The 17,917-nt window shown below is 33.2% G+C and overlaps 1 protein-coding gene across 1 annotated transcript; it reads left to right on the top strand.

Annotated features, from left to right (window-relative positions):
- Positions 1-291: 291 nt before the first annotated feature.
- On the top strand, positions 292-16,516 carry LOC133200731 (ciliary microtubule-associated protein 2-like). Its single transcript, XM_061336510.1, has 11 exons — positions 292-457; positions 789-876; positions 2,780-2,950; positions 3,171-3,296; positions 3,773-3,910; positions 5,137-5,280; positions 5,601-5,768; positions 8,075-8,203; positions 10,048-10,172; positions 11,319-11,448; positions 16,426-16,516. Exons 1-11 carry the CDS (start codon positions 408-410, stop codon positions 16,435-16,437), a joined length of 1,281 nt encoding a protein of 426 aa, XP_061192494.1. The 5' UTR covers positions 292-407; the 3' UTR covers positions 16,438-16,516.
- The last annotated feature ends 1,401 nt before the right edge of the window (positions 16,517-17,917 follow it).

Genomic DNA, 17,917 nt, shown 5'->3' with positions numbered 1-17,917 from the left:
ATCATAAATAATCTTTTCCGCTAAAGTTTAATCAATTATGAGTTGGTTTGATTTTTTTTTTTATTTGAATGCGAATGGTTGGATCTAACTCCGGGCCATCTGGTAACTAGCCATACCGGTATTTTCTCCATATTGGAAAAAAATACAGAACAACAAAAGATTTAGATATGTATCAAACTTTGAATTCATTTTTGTCATCAAAATGATATATATTTCAATAATATTTCACAATATGTCACAACTCCATCTATCCCATTTTTCTGTGCTTCTGTGTCCTCTCCGCTATTTAGTGCAACCTCTCATGTTATGGGTTGCCATGTGACGTTTTCCCGCTGAAGTACAGAGCAAAGGATGTAGAAGTGAAAATTTTCGGGGTTTTGTCAGCTGTTTAGGATAGAAAACTAATCATGGCCGAGAAAAAATTCAACGGGGCTCCATTTGGAACACAAACAGCAAGGTAGGTATGCTTCATCAATACACAAAGAACCGTTAAACCAACATAAACAACATTACGTGTACACGTACTTATGACCTAGATCAAGCCTAAAGTTTTTAATTAAATGCATTTCTTCATAATTCCGTGTGATAGTATATTGATAGATGAAGTGTGATAGAGACTTTATAACTGTAAACATCATTACAGGAATATTCTTATGCCCCTAGCTGTAGATGAATGTTAACTCATGATTTAGCCAGTGCAATATTATAAACATAAATATTATATTTGACCTTATATTGTATTGTCAACTTTTAGTTTTAAGACATTTTGTTTTGTATAATTTTAACAGATTTGATGTGTCAGGTGTACATCCAAAAAGTAAATATCCAGGAACCTTTACAGAGATCCCGTACGATAAAAAATCCATAGATGAATTGGTAAATATTAATATGATTATTTTGATTATGTCATTCAGCATTGAAAAGAAAATTATAGTACAGTGAAGTCGCCAATTACGGGACACGTCAGACTGTTGCGATGATATTTCACAAAGTTGTTCGATTTATATTTTATGCAACATATGTATTGAAAGTACAAATAGTGAGTCATCCAAGAGTCTTTTTATTTTTAAAACAGGTAAACAGGAACAATATTTACAGCCGTATTTGAACAAGGTCTAGTTTCCCCACTTACAAATCATTTTATCCATTTCCGGGTCATGTGACTTCATGGTCTTGTAATATGAAGGGATCGTTTCGGAACACGATTTTTATGATGTTGAGGCATAAAAGAATTCATGAAGCTTAGAAAAAACATAAACAATCACAGAAAATAACAGTTTAAATTATTAATAAAAAAACAATTGCAATATGTAGTAAAAAAAAAATTAATGATAAAAAAATGACTATATCATATCATATGTACGTAACGTTATCCATTAGAATTAATATGAAGAAAAAGTACTGAGAATATCGTTTAATGTCAGTGTCCTCTGGAATGTTCTGTATTTTTTTTTTCATTTCAGAGAGTTCAGAATTAGAAATCTTTAATTTTGTAAAATGCGTAATTTACAAGGATTTATAATTACTATCCCATCCATCAACTCATTTTGTGCGTCAGGCATGGCGAAAGGGTGTGTATGGGAGGGACTTGGAACCGGTTGTCCAGTGGTATCAGCTGTAATCTCTCACATGTTACAGAAAAATTACGAAAAAAGATTTTTCTGGACCTTAAATACAGCCTCGGATAACAATGAGGATTCAGAATAAAAAAAATATATTAAGATTAAAATTATACAATTAAAGTTAAAAAAAATGTATTTGCAAGGTAAACTCAATTTTATTTTTTAAGGCATTTTTTCCAGGAAGAATACTTTCAAAACTCAGGGTTAATACATGGTTGCCACAAGGTTTTGTACATCGAGTTTTGACATGTTCCATGCCATGAGATTACGTGAAGCGCAATTGGAGAAACTACTACAGTTTGATTTATTAATCAGTGTAATTTTATTTGAGCAGTAATCATTATGATTGATTTTTGAGTTATAACTGAATGGAATGCATGTGCCATACTTTCGAGCTACTATTGTTTATCTAGAACCTTTATATCAGCCACACTGCAGCGAACAAAAACGAAAGTAGGCAGTCAAAGAAGCACAAACATCCCTGTTTTCAGTGCGCGCATTTCATAATTTCGTTTGTCGGATGCTCTCTTAAAGTTGATTTTCAAAATTTTGCTATTGATTACAGACCGAAATACCAAGTCTTCATGACCAGTGTATTTATTAAGTTTTTTGCGCTTTAATTTTAATAATACGGCATAAAATACATACGAGTGACCCGGAATTGGCGACGACCCGGAATTGGCGACTCCACTGTATGCCTTTTTATCTATTACTACAATATACAATTCATTGTAAATTAAATCTCTCAACATTTGCTCTTTTAATTGATATTTACATAATTAATTGTCTCTTTACTTTTCAAAAACCAGTGAAATGATTCTTTATATAGGAAAGCCTTTCAAGTTGATGTTTCAACAACTTACTGAATGAGTGTTTATGCCCATGAATAATAATCATGTTTGTATTTGTGTGAACTTAACTTGGAATTAATTAAGTATTGATATTGGGGTAATTGTACATTAATATTCAAGTTAAAAAAAAGGGGCAAAATAAGAAACAGAAGAAATTGCTAAGAATGATTTGTTTTCAAAATACAATTGAAAAAAAAGTGTTTTTTGGAAATGTTGTTGGTATATGTGTTAGATATATCAAAGAACAGAATTGTTTTATGTGGCAATTGCTGGACTTTTCAATTTGACTATGAATTTCTTTAACAGAATCGACGACTAGCCCCAGGCACATATAAAGTGGATGTAGGTGGGTTTAACAAGAAGTCCGTAGATGAGCGGGCTGCTGGGCCCGGCTGGGCGCGGGCATATGAGGTGGAGAGAATGGCAGCTCTTCCCCATCTTCTGCACAAAGACCAGTGGGAGCTAAAGAAACTACTGGTATAGGGTTTATATCCCAATAAGTGTGTAAATCACAACCAGCTCTGCAAATAATAAATAATAGATAAACTGTAATAGAATACAAGATTAATTGGACAACTAGCATTTATACATATGAGTAGAAAGGAAGGCTACAAGTGTTATACTCTTGTTAAATACTAATATTGTCATGAATGTACCATTTTGTTTGAAAGCAGTCTTTTAATTTTTATGTATACAGCAAAGGAAATTAGCTCCTGGTTCATACGACATCAAAGATTTTCTCCAAGTGTCAGAGGAAAAACCAAGAAGTATTCGTGGAATTTGTCAAACTAGGGATCAGCGCTTCAAGGAAAATGTAGCTGCAGTAAGTCAGAGTTACATCAGGAAAACTTGAGATTTTAGACAAAGGACTATCTAATTTTTTTCTAGAAGTAAATTGAAGCAATAGTTTGTGTCAAATTCAGTCATGTCTTATAAACTCGGACTTGAAGTACACCAGAGGCCCTTGGTTCGGGTCCTAGATAAGAGCTTGTTTTTCACAACCTGTGATGTATGGCCCAACAGTCAATGTCTATACTTCCATGAGAATATCTCAGTATTTAAGGCTTTCAGTAGCTCAACTGCCAAAAACTCTGACAAATATGCCAGAGGGCATTTGCTTAAATCCAAGTTGGTCTAGACTTGGTTTACACGATTTGTAACTACAGTTTAATCATGGTTTTGTAAGTTTGGTAGCCTTATAAGTAATTTGGGTTTGATCACTGAGCTTCTCAGAGGATCACGTCAATCCTAATCTAGTAAAAGCTGATGCACAGTCGAGATATTATTTCTTTGTTGCAGAATGAGACCCCCGGCCCTGGGACGTATGGAAAGGGAGGAGTGCCACACGCAGCAGTAGAGGAGAAAGCGAAGAAATCCACCAGTACTGTCGGCATGCTGGACGCGGGATCCTCCACCCCCAGGAATCTACCAACAGTAGTCAGTACACACAACCCTTATCACTGGGGAATATAATTTAAACTATAGTTTACCAAAAAAAATTTTTTTAATCTGATGTTTTTAGTTTCAGTCTTAGGTTCCATAAACTGACTGTAAAACTCTTAATACACTTCAACTTCTGTGGAAAAATAGGGTCTTTTTTTCTATTTTATTTTACCCTGATGTAGGCATGATTTGGGTTAAAAAAATGTTTGGGATGATATAGCTTCGTAGAAAATATTTTACAAAGGTATGCTATCCAAAAAAAATTAAATAGTTACCTGGTACACTTGTGTGAATTAAGGATATAAGGCCAAAAATAAAATTAGCTTTGTTTGGCATTGCCGGCCAACTCACATAAATCGGTGCGGTCCGAAGAATTTTTTTCAACAGATACTGATCATAATTTTTATTTCGTTATATTCATCCAGATTTAGGTGTTTGTACGTTTGCGTAATATATACAGAATGGGAATGGGAAAGAATCATGTAAAAGCTTGATTGATCAAACAGTTTTCATTTATAAGCGTCTATGTGATGTTGAATAAATGTGCATCACGAATCCAAGCAAGGCTGTCAAAAGTGGTAAAATGTAAACTCGGTATAACAGTACTTGATGGCATGACTCTCTGTGGTAATGTGGTTTTAAAAGTAAACTGATGAATAACATATACCAGTTCGAAATAGAAATTTCACGGTACAATGTCCTGTCCGATTTGCTAGATGAATCTAGCTGCCATGGTTGGATTCGTGCACATGATAACGACTTTACACTAATTTAATGGTGGTGATTTTTAATACTATGTATATTAAAGGTTTAAAACTAATAGGGTTTGAAAATCAATGACAAAACTGGGAATCAATTCAGACTGTGGTTGTTGTTAAACTATCAGAAACCCATGACGTTCAGATACTAACAACATGTACCATTTCTGAAATTTAAATTAAAAAAAAAATATTTTCCCTACCTACCAACCCAAATGCAAAAAGACAATATTTTAATTGTGGCCTAATGGGCCTATGAAGATGCATCATGGTGAAATAAAATAAATGTTAATAAATCGCAGCATATTTTCACAGTTATAATAGTAGTGTGGTTACTTGCTTACAAGAATTTTTAATGAACTTTGAATTTTCTAAATTTATTACTCTGACCCACAATTTTTTATTTTTTGCATTACATGTCAGGCAGAATGTGTTAGAACCAGTAATTCTCTGCCATTTCAGGGCTCTGAGCTAGGACCAGGGACCTACAATTTTAAGAGTTTCACCCAGGAGACAGTTGAGAAGGTGACAAGTCTCCGGGGCCCATATGACCTGTTCTCTGGGGACAGAAATAAACCTATCTCTGACGGCTACCTGGCAGCTCCAGTAAGTCCACTGTTGTTGTGGTATTACCAGAATAATATACATTGTAAATGTAACTAGAGATGTGGATTTAGTTGTTGACTGGTAGTGTGAAAATTACAACACTTCAATATTTGATGCCATTTTGTGATAATGTAAGAATTTTTTGAACATTAAATCAATGCTTCATTTCTTTTTGTTTGACTACATTCTGTTTATAAGTGTTTACCTATATAGAAAAGCTGATTTTTATTTGTTCAGAAATTAAAAAAGAATTCCAATATGTATGAAATGACAAAGAAATTCCAGCCAGATTCATTCATCTAACGAAATGTTTATTTCAGAAATTAGCAGATCTTGGTCCAGGCCAGTATGAGCTGAAGTCTTTTGTGGATGATTGGCGGACAGAACATAGAATCCGGCAAGGAAAGTTTGGGAAGGTGGAACAGTATCCCAAGAAAGGAACGGAGCGAATCTTCTGTTCCACGTTACAGCAGTGTCCTAAAGAAGAGGTTAGTAGAGCTCTAGCTTATATAAGAGAAATATAGAGGAAACAATGTGTACTGTATAATTTGTCTAATCTGGGTTCTGAGTACTTCAGAAATTTGTTCAATTCAGCCTTAGATTTTAGTCTCATGCACTTCTTTAGCAAATGTAGTTAAAAAATGCGAAACTGTCTGTTCTGTAATCTGTACGGCCATTTTGGTCCCAACTGCTTATAGTTAACGTTAATTATTTCCACTAATTAGACCATACAATATTACCTGAGACATGTCATTGCAATATGTAACACCTGGCATGGTAGATGTGCTAGCATGAAATATATGCAAATAACAAACAGTATTCAAGCTCAAAAGTTCATTAAACAATACAAATCAGGAGCAGAGCAAACACGGACCAGGTGGGATCAGGTGCCATGGAGGAGTGAGCATTCCCTGCCGAACATGTATTTACATAAATTAAAATCTAAAGGCAACACATCCTATTTTAATAAACAAAAAGTGTAGTTAATACTTATAGTTAATTTTGTTTGTTTTTTTTTTGGTCACCCACATGGCGCAGTGTTTGGAGCATACACGCTAGAGTCGCGGAGTAAGGAGTTGATCCTTATGTCACAGGTTCGAATCTCACTGTGGGACGTGGAGACCGGGCCTTTGGATGAGACTGTATAAACCGAGGTCCCGTGTCACAGTAGATGCTGGCACGAAAAGATCCATCACTGCTCAATGGCCCTGAGTGCCGAGTATAGGTCAAAATTTGCAGCTCTCCACCAGCAAGTGGAGGTCTCCATATGAGTGAAAAATTCTCAAGAGGGATGTTAAACAATAAGCAAACTAGTTTTTTTTTTTTTTAAAAATATGCAAAACTTGATTTTAGCTCATAATATCACACAGTATTCATAAAATTATATACTGTTTACAAATCAAAATTGCGATCAACCTCAAACATCTAATTTCAAAATGGTGTCCTAACATTGGAGGGAAGACGTGAATGTTAAGATAATAAAATTCAATGTTATTTCAATGATAATCACATCGTAAATGATCATATTTACGTTGAATGTGCTATTTGACTTATTTAGTGTACAAAAAAACACACTTCACAGATTACATAGCCTCAAACTTTATGAACAAAGAAGAAAAATTGACAGTAGGTCATGTATATACAGTGATGCCTCATTAATCAGGAGCACCAATACAGACACTTCACCTTCCAGGTGAAATTTCTGGGAAACAATTTATTGTCTATTTAGATATATCAAGGATGTTTTAGTTATCCAGACGCTTCATTAATCCGGATGATTTGCTTCGGAACACAAGAGTCCAGATTAACAAGGCTTGACTCTACTCTTGATTAAGATGGAATAGTTAATAATTTTATGATATTTTTCCAATATATGCATCATACTTTTGAATAAAACAAAGAGAAATAGATTTCAAAAAATATTTTCTTGGATTTTTCGTGCACTCCGGATTCTGTCTAATATGGCCAATTTTCATGGAATTGTTGGTATCCAGTTGGACTAGTTATAATATATTACAGGGGTGCAACGATACACTAACCTCACGATACGATACGTATCACGGTATTCAGTTCACGATACGATACGTATCACGATACATGACAAGGTTAAAAAGTCTTTCAAGTTTGTCATCATATTTTTTTAAACTTGACAGGGTTATACAAAATGTTCATATTTTTTAATAATAATTAAAATAACATTTTGTTAACTTGAATTGGATTGTTAGGTTAGACAACATTCTAAACCAATGATGAACATTTACAGGGAACTACGGGGATCGACCTTTCCTAATAATCTTCCTCTTAAATTGGAACGAAAAGGAAGACATTCATTCTTTTATTCCTTTTATTTACGTAGAAAACCAGTTGTCATATTTCTTGTGTTAATACGTTTTAGTCAACAAGACAGCGAATTTTCATCGAAATACACACGTGATGGAATATCGTGTATTACCAAAGAATACGTTTATAGATCTAAAGGGTTTATCATTTGTCTTAACATCTATAACTTATAATCACATTAAGTCCTTCTCGGTGTTAAATCTGAGGTCTGTAAGATGATGGAGATGAGTTAAACTGCCATAAATGCGTTATCGGCGACCTCACGTTTTGCGCGGAAGCCATTTTGAAATAGTAAAGAAAGAAATAAAACGGATAATTCTGGACCGATTGAACCGAACCCCGATATCAGTTTAGCGTATCGTGAATTGAACCGTGGAAAAATATACCGCGATATACCGTCAAACGGTTTATCGTTGCACCCTTAATATATTACTTATGTACTTAACTTTACTAGGGAACACCTGGACCAGGTACCTATGAACCCAAACAACTGTCCAAACCTGAGACCAAAAACTCGCCAGGATTTCTATCAACAGCCCAGAGGAATGACCGGGTGTCACAGAGGTTCTTCACAAGGAACTTTGTAGGTTCTTTATATAAATGAATCGTGTATAGTCTTCTGTGTGTATTGCTCTATAATATGGCACGCCAAATTTACAAAAATGAGTAAAACCTAGTTTCACAATTGATAAACTAGGTTTATCGACTGTAAACTATAGTTTACAAATCGTAAACTATAGTTAACGATTCGTTAAGTATAGTTTTCATCTGTAAAACTATATTTAACGGTTGTTAACTATAGTTTACGAATGCTAATCTAAGTTTATCTGTCTGTAATAAGCGTTAAAGCGACAGTACGGCTGCAAGATGTGTGCTATTTCATCCAAATTTACCCAATATGTCATTAAGAAATAAGGTATAAAGTTGATGTAAGCAGTTTGAGAAACAGAAATATTCTCTACTCAAACAAAATTAACGTAATTAGAATCTGCCGGAAAATCAATCTTAGATCTGTTTATTTGTACCACGTGAATTCTAAAACGGCACGTGCCTACACTGTAGAGTTTACAGTTATAATGAATATTAGGTGAAAGCAATTTTCAAAAACACAAATTATCATTACTTTCTGATAAAATAATCTAAAATAATAATCGTAAAGATTTTAGTCTGCATTCAGGCGAATTTAACAGAATTGAAAGTACAAATGTTTACGTATTTTGTATTGGGGTCCGAGAAAGGAAAAACCAACTAATCATACGTTATCGCGGCAAACGTCAAACAAAATATTTTTCTGCACAGTTAAAAAAATTAGCATTTCAAATGGCAACAATGTTTATAAGTCAAAGATGTATTTTTAATGTTAAGTTTACACTATTTTTTTTTTCTTTGAAAGCGACGGAAAAATGAGAAATGATAACAAGTATCAACAAACCTGTCGAATAGAACCTTCGAGAGCCCTGCGTGAGTGTCGCCGAGTTCCCGTTTCTTCCTTATCCAGCGATTTTATTAATCCCCAAACTAAATTTTAGTCATGAAAGTTGCTTTTTCAAGTTCTATTTTCAGTTTCTTTTTCTTTTTGGTCGACTTGGTCAATGTAGCAGGCCTACCGGGATTCCCTCTCTAACCATGCTGTTTTGTTTATGAAAACTACGCATGCGTGCATAGCATGGAATGTGGAACCCCGAACACGTTGCGATGTATATATTTACGTCCCATAAATAACTATTAATTTTAATGAAATAATCCAAATTATTTAATTGTAAAAGTTGTAATTTTCTGAAAGTTTATACATTTATAAGTAGTAAAAAAGTTCCAAATCTTGTCGGAAAATTTTATCTAGTCAGTTTTTTGATGAGATGCGCCGTACTGTCACTTTAACAATAGATTTTGTTGATAAACATAGATTCACGTTTGTAAACTATAGTTTACAATCGTAAACTATAGTTTACAATCGTAAACTATAGTTAACGGTTGTTAATCATAGTTTCACAAATCGTGAACTATATTTATCAGATCGTTAACTATAGTTAACGGTTTGTAAACTATAGTTTACAAATCGTGAAACTGTATTTATCAGAAAATCTATGTTTTGCAATCGCAAATGATTGTTTTCGGTGTTAAGTATAGTTTACGGTTGTGAAACATAGATTATCGCGTTAACTATGGTTTACAGATGTGAAATATAGATTAACGTTGTTAATTATAGTTTACAATTCGTAAACTATAGTTTACAACCGATAAACCTAGTTTATCGATTGTGAAACTATGATTATCTCATTTTTGTGAATTTGGCGTGCCATACTATAACTATTTACAATACACGAGGAATCAGATGTGAGAGAACTTGCATGCACTAAGTATCAGAATCTCATGGCAAGACACATTCTTACGCTAATTTTTTTTACATATTTTCCTGGCTGCTTACAGAACCCTGTTGGTGCTGGTCGTTATGATGTCCAGAAGTGGGAGGAGTCTCAACATAAGAACGGTCATGGCAGTGTGTTCCAATCTAAGACCGGCAAACTTAATGCTGTCATGGAGAAATTCCTCAAGTAAGCCACATATTTTAATTTTTGCAATTATAATAATTATTCCAGATAATGTTATTCAGGCAGTTAAGTTAGTGTATAGAAGGGGGGGGGGTACATCTGTTAAACTTTGGGGTACCCATTTTATATCTGCAACTCCTCTTATACCATTGAATAAAATTTAATGAGACTTTCACTGAATCTTTGTTACATTGTGCCATTGTGCACCTCCATTTTATTTTCTAATCAGACATATATTTCAGTTTTTCCATAGCAAAACAGAGACACTGCCATTCTCTCTATAATATTGGGGGTACCTATCTCTTATCTGCAACTCTTCCTATACCACTGAATAAAATTTAATACTTTCACAGAATCTTTATTACATGGTGCCATTGTGACCTCCTATTTTACTTCTTGATCAGCCACATTGTCATATTTTGGGTTTCCCATAGCAAAACATGGACACTGCCATTCTGTTTTATAAAATCAGGGATACCAATCTCTTATCTACAACTCCTCCTATACCGCTGAATAAAATTTAATGAGACTTTCACAGAATCTTTATTACATAGTGCTGTTGTGCACCTCATACTTTATGTTTTGATCGGACAGATAATTGGGCTTTCACGTAGCAAAAAATGGACTTTGCCATTATACAATTTACATGTGTGTACTCATATGGGAGCGGGGATATCATTTTGTGAGCTCAGTGCTCACAGTACCTCTAGTTTTATTTTACATAAAAGATTCAACAACACCAAAGGTAAATTTCAATGAAATGTACAAGCATAAAATTGCACACTAATCAACTTTTACATACTATTAAATACATGTAAAAGAAAAATATGTTCACAGGACCTGGTCACAAGGCAATTCACAGTGGACTGTTTAAGATCATACATTTTAAGTTCACAATGAAGTGTTATATCCATTCTGTTTACTTACCTTTTCAGTAAATACAAAAGGTGATTACTAGTAGATAATTCTTAACAAAATTAATTTCTCAGTATTATGAAGCTTAGCTGCCTTCATATCATGTATTTACATAAATGTAAGTAGTGTTTTGTTTTTGTTTTTTTTTTAAACTCTGTTTTAACAATTCAGAAGTATATAGAAAACTGTAAATATTTTATCATTTTTATATGAAAATACTGCACCATTTTACAGGGAAAGAGTTCGTGCTAAGGATGTGAGGCTAGAGGATCGTGTCTTCTTGGTGACACCTGAACCCCCAGAAGTCTACGTCGGTCGTAGTAAGGCTCAGGTGGAGTTTGCGGCCAGGCGGGCCTTTACCGTGGTATAATACCTCTCCTCTTTCCAAGTGTTGCACGGGTGTGGTTGCACTGGATTATCACCCTTGATCAGAGTTCTTTGATTTACCTCCCCTTGTTATAATTTCTCTTCACTGTTTTTGTGCTGTGGTTTTATTGTGTGCTTTCCACTATGGCTGTACAGTATTTATGTTTGTTCACACTTTTTCCCAAGGTTTTTTTTTAAATATATTTTTCCATGTTTTTGGTTTATGTCTATTAAGTCCTGAGTATTTGTTGATGGCTTTTGCTTAGTTTTACTCTCTGATTTTAGCCAGTATTAAGTGCATCATTTTGCAGTATTGCTGCATTTACCACCAAGTTTTAGGACATCTAGAGGTAGAAAATAATTTCATATCGGAAATTTGCAGTATTTTTTTTTCTAAGAAAATTTTTATTCCATGATTATAGATCTAGTCTTTCATTGTAGAAAAATTGAATTTGCTACGAAAACATATTTTGTTGAGAGTAGTCTTTATGTTTTGACCAAAAAGTAATTTTAAATTCTTTTTATTATGAATTTGACAGATATTGTTTTGGGAAGGTTTTGATTGATTATCAAAGTTTTACCACCAAGTGATATTTTAAGAAATATTTATTGAGATTTGTCCAATATTTTGTTTACAAACTGAGCATTGTTTGTGATATGTTTATAGTTTTTTTTAATGTTTACTTCTTGAGAGGGCACAAATTATCCCCTTCAATGCACACTTATTCATAAAGCTGAAAATGTTCTATTTTGAAAACATGTTGTAGTAGAAAGAATGTATTATTTACCATACATCTTTTAGAGGGGGTATTTATAAATATTATTTCCTGAGGTGCACACTGAGAATTATCCGAGCTTTACCTGTGTTTCGTGTACACTATGAAGTATGTTCCATGTAGAAATACAACCCCCTCCGTTTTGTCACCCTAGTCTCTAACAAATGCTGCCAAATTATATTTTGCTTATCCTCATTAATTGTATGCATCTCTCCTTGCATAAAATGCAATGTGTTAAATAATTAGTGAATTTTGGCAGGATAATTAAAAGTATTACATGTAGTAAAAATGGTTTGAAGTTTGAAATCAGTATTATAGTTTAATAAGTATTATTCACATACTTCATATTAAGATTTAAGTATTTTGTATATTTACATTTAAGACATAATTTATTTATCACACAATTTATATTTTTTGCTTTTTGAGAAATATTTTTTTTTGCCAGGTTTATATATACTATTGTTCATTTTCAGTGACAAATAAAATTAATTTTAAACCTTTGATTTAATCAAGTCTGTTTTGCACAGAGTGTACACTTTATTGCTCTTTCAGTGCTGTGATTTTGTTCTCACTACTGCACAGTACTTCAGATTAACAATGCAATAAAATTAAAATCACCTCTTTCAATCACGTTAAACATTTACATCCTGGGCTCCACAGTGTGTTTGTTTGTGTGTGTGTACATATATTATGCAAAATCTCATGTTATCTTCTTACAATGTATAAGCATCCTCTGTCTTTGTATACATACGTGGTACGTCTGTTATATCATAAAAGTGATGCTGTATCATAAAAATATTGTCACCTTGGGTTCTCCTGGCTGCAATAAACCTTTGTCAAGATTTAAACCTGAAGCAACTTGTAAAAGGAAGAGTTCTCCTTGTCCGCCATATTAGTCTCCATTCACATCTTATCCTTGAGCCTCTATATAAGCCTCTGACTTCTTAATAGTTTGAAGTATTTTGCTGTACAAACGGTGTGTTCCCCGAACGTCTACTGGACTAAACCAACATCTAATTATCACACTCAATTGAGGGGTACAGTTAGGATCTACAATCATTTATGAACTAGCTTTACCTGTATTTATTGAAGGAGGAATTCTACAGCAACAATAATGTTTGACATCTCTTCTGAAACATGGTTTCAGCATGGAAATATTGATAAAAGATATTTATTGTTTTAACATGATTTTTTTTCGGGGAAATGTAAATTGTTAAAGAATCTAGTTGAAAATGCTAAAAATAATGTGTTTTATTTTCATAAATAATTTTTTAGCAAAAATTAAAAAAAAAAAACCTTATCTGATTTTTCTTGACATTTTCTATTAAATATTTATATTATCCATTTATTTAGGGCAAACTTTAAACTCTAAATGATCTTATTTGCAATTAAAACAATCTTTTCATTTTCTCCTAAAAAAGACCCCAAAATTCATAAAAATTAATTTATACTATTATTGATATTTCCATACTTAAGCCATATTTCAGAGGAGATGTCTTAAAGATCGGTTAAATAAAATTTCCATGAGCATGTAAGTAGCATTCTTTCTTAAACAGGAAAAATCTATCAATCATATGTCATTTTAAATAAATTTTGCATTAGATACTTTTGATTTAATTTAGTTTTAATCATCATTTCAAACCATTAATTTTATAACAATAAATAATTTCAAAATCTTTGTAAGTTTGTATCATAAAACTCAATCACAATATACATGTAACTTATTTTGGTAAAAAATCTATCAAGAAGAGTAAGATACGATTATATTTGAAAAAAAAAATCATTTTGAATTTTAACCCCCCCCCCCCCCCCCAACTTTAGATATTGCTTCCAAACAAAGAGGTAGCAATGGTTTAAACAGTGGGAGAAGAGGCAACCCCCAGAGAAATCTAACAAGTAAAATTTAAAAAAAAAAAACCTTGAAAATCCTATTTTGTGTGTTCGTGTGTGGGAAGGGGTGGACTTTCTCTGTTTGTAGCTTAAAATATTAAAATGTGGTGTAAATGATGCTTCAATTAAGTGCCAAGTGTTAGTTTAAAAAAAAGTTATGCTTAATTGAAAATAATTTATAATAAATTATTTATTACATGTACATGTACATGAAAAAATATTTAATTGTTTAGTGCCTTCAATTATAGCAAGTATTTAATCAATAAATCTATGCTTTAGTACACAGTTTTATCAGTAAATATTAAATTATTTGATTTTGACTACTTTGTTCAATCAAGGTAACACAGGTAAACTCTACCTGGACCCCTTAGAGGGCCTCTTAAGGTGGTATGGGATACCAAACGAAACTTCTCCTACATATTTATGTACCCAAATTAGAAGGATTTGAAATACCCCCACCTATCAGTATATTAAAGTGTAATTTTAATAATTTTTTTTTTATTATTTTAATGAGAAATACAAAAACGATTTTTTTTTCTTGCATAATTCTTTTTTCATAAGCTTAATATTATAGGCAGGCGTTTGCTAATATAAAGTGTTTATAAAAACATAAATGACAAGAAATATGTCTTAGTATTTTTTTAATTTTCAACAAAAAATAAGCGTAAAAACTGGGAAAACTTTATTTCTTGAAAACAGACGGATAACATTTCATGAAAGTCTACAATAAGAATGTATCTTAATATGTTAGCAAAGTGAAATAAACAAATTGAAAATATATATATAAATGGAAAATATAAAATGCATTTAAAATTTTTTGAATTAAAAGATGCGAGCGGAAGAGTTATCCTTCTTTATTTTCCAAGGGTTGAAAAAACCTGGGTGCTATTTTAGAAATGATGAGCATTTTTTCCCAACCATAAAAAAATCGCACTTTGTAGTTTTCAACTTTGAGCGGTTTTGAAAACAATGCATGGACAATCGCTTTCCAGGACGTGTCTTGTTCAGAGCAATTGCATTCATCTGTACGTTTTGGGACTATATACAACAGCTAGCTGATTTGTGACCAAACAGTTACTTCTTGAATTAAATAACAAAAAAGTCCAGCTCTGGTTAACGTGATAATTGATTGGTGATAATTCAGCACAATGTGAAGTAATCGCACTTATCCATGCCTCACCGCACACAAGGTGCTGTACAGTTACTCAAACAATTGAAATACAGCTTTTGCTTAAAAGTGTTCAAAAGCAGCAATGTTGAAACTACCTTTTACAGGGGTTTGCTTTTTTAAATGTCTGTTGTACAATTATAAGTAAATTTATATACTTGCGATTTTTTTGTCTGTTTTTACTTAAAATGCCGACTTGTGAGAACTTGCATTGAAATAGGCTTCAGAGTGTTCTTTTCAACGGTGTATCTACAAATTTTGACCCGATAATAAGCACTCATGCAAATCAAAACAATACTTCAAACGGAAATACGTCATAACGTGGAGGTATCCCATACTACCTTAATTGAGTGTGATAATTAAATACATGTAGTTGTTTTAGCCAGTAGACGTTCGGGGAATAAACCGTACAAACCACCTGTTAGGATGTGTCTTATATGGCCATCGTTACTGCCATGAGTTTCAGGTGTGCAGTCAGGTGTAATGAATGTGAAGGGTTTTATATACCCTAGTGCTGTTATAGGAGATAGGAAAACTAATATGGCATATGGATATTTATGAGAAGTGTTCTGCTTTAAGTGCAGGGGAAAGGTCTAAATTTGAAGCCCTTCATATGAGTGAAATGATCTAGCAAGGGACGTAAAAACTTAACAATCAATCTTGCCCAATATGTGTGTGGAAGGGTGACGTAGAGTTGTAGTACTGCTCTTCCTTCGTCCTAACCAAGAGCTAGTGGTCCTTACAGAAGTTATGTTAAACAGTGATTGTTTCAATTATAGACATAAAACATGCTTTATTTGAACAAATTATCGGATTTTTTAATGATAAATGTGGTTTAGGTGTTTATATTCTTGCAAGATTGCATTTTAAAGTAATGCGGGCCATTTGCTTGAGTAATTGCATAAACATATCAATTTTGAAATGAATGGAACATTCAATTATTTTCACCACTGAAGGAAGTGAAAAGGCATAAATTTGAGCTTTTAATGCTGCCTTAATGTATAAATTGGATGATCACAGAATCTCGTTTCTGGAGACGAAATGCCAAAAGACTCCAAAGTTTATCTCTTTTTGAAGTACCGAAAATTGGAGATTTTCCGCTTTTAATAACTGTTGATAATCAACTTTTGTCATTTTTCAGACTGGCAAATAATTCACAATTCAGTATTGGAGTGGGACAGTATTACCTGATGGAAATCTGTGATGGTTTGTTCTTTGACACTGCTTTGTTCAGTATTATTAGATATTATATGAATAAACATAAAGCTGCAAATGTTTGTATTTTCTCTGTATGTAGTTATACGTGTATTACAAAACCAGGTAATTTTGTCCATATATTTTTACAAGCCAAGCTTTAGGCTAACACAAGACTGCATGGAGAAATTTAACAAAACAACGTAATTTTTAAGGTTGTCATAGTCCAAGTGACTGTTGCTATCCGTTTTTGTCCATCAATCGTTGAGCGTCAGTTAACTTTTGAACATCAGCTTCTTAAATCTCATGAACCGTTGAACAATTTTCAACCAATTTTGGCAATTAGCATCATTATGTGAAGGGATACAAAACTTTAATAATTTCGTGGTCTCTGTCTGCCTAGGGCCTGAGGGGTGGGAATATAAACCTTCATTCCATCATATGGAATTTTTCTTGAACACGTATGAAAACTTAATAATCAAGATATTAAGAGTAAAAAATTTGACTTGTCTATTCTCAGTTTATGGTCTCGGGGACTGAAGTTCTCAAGAGGATTTTTCAACTCCATCCTACTTTTGCCTCTTTTTGATTATCTCCTGTGGAAGTGGGCTTAGCCCTTCATTTGAACAAATTAGAATCCCCTTTACCCATGGATGCTTTGTACCAACTTGGCTAAAATTGTTCTAGTGGTTCTTGAGAAGAAGTTGAAAATGTGAGAAGTTTACAGATGGACGGACGGATGAAGGGTGATTAGAAAAGCAGATGAATGCCAGACAACTGGTGATCAGAACTCACATGACCAAGCTAAAATAGCTGACAAGTTTTGATGATCTCCTGGGATCTTGGAATCAAGGCAATGATGAAATTTATAAGTAGGTCAATGCAATCTATTTTGACAGAAACCTTGGCCACAATATACATCAACTCTGTAGGTTTGGCAACCTACCTCAAAGTACTTTACATATTTCAAACTTCCAAGAAAATTCTGTACGAGGTCAATTTTGAAGTGACCATGAGAAAATAATCCTTGCTTTAGGATGATGCCTTGAGCTAATTCCAACCATCACATCCAACATTTGGAGAAGGAAATATTGCAAGTACTTTTTTCCCCAACTTTTTAACAACCATCTTTTAAAATATTTCTCAAGTTCGAGAATCACATCCCTATTTTTTTTTTTTATATATACAAAGAAAAGCCTTTCATCAAATACTTTGATAAATTTTAGCCAAGGGGTTTCCAAGATATGGCCAACATTCAATAGTTATACACAGTGCTCAAATGGCCAATGCAAATGGCTCTTAGAAGAGCTAATATACAAACTGTTTTTTTCCCACATATGCCTCTTTAGATCATTTAACTGCAATCTTGTCCCTGTCCTTATCAAAATTCACTTCATAGCACCTGCAGATTTCACAAATTCTAAAGCTGGCAGCTGTTT

This window comes from Saccostrea echinata, unplaced genomic scaffold (genome assembly GCF_033153115.1).
Source record: "Saccostrea echinata isolate AGI-Se365-2 ecotype Australia unplaced genomic scaffold, CSIRO_AGI_Sech_v1 ptg000041l, whole genome shotgun sequence".
Lineage (NCBI taxonomy): Eukaryota > Metazoa > Mollusca > Bivalvia > Ostreida > Ostreidae > Saccostrea > Saccostrea echinata.
This window is presented reverse-complemented; position numbering and strand designations above follow the sequence as displayed.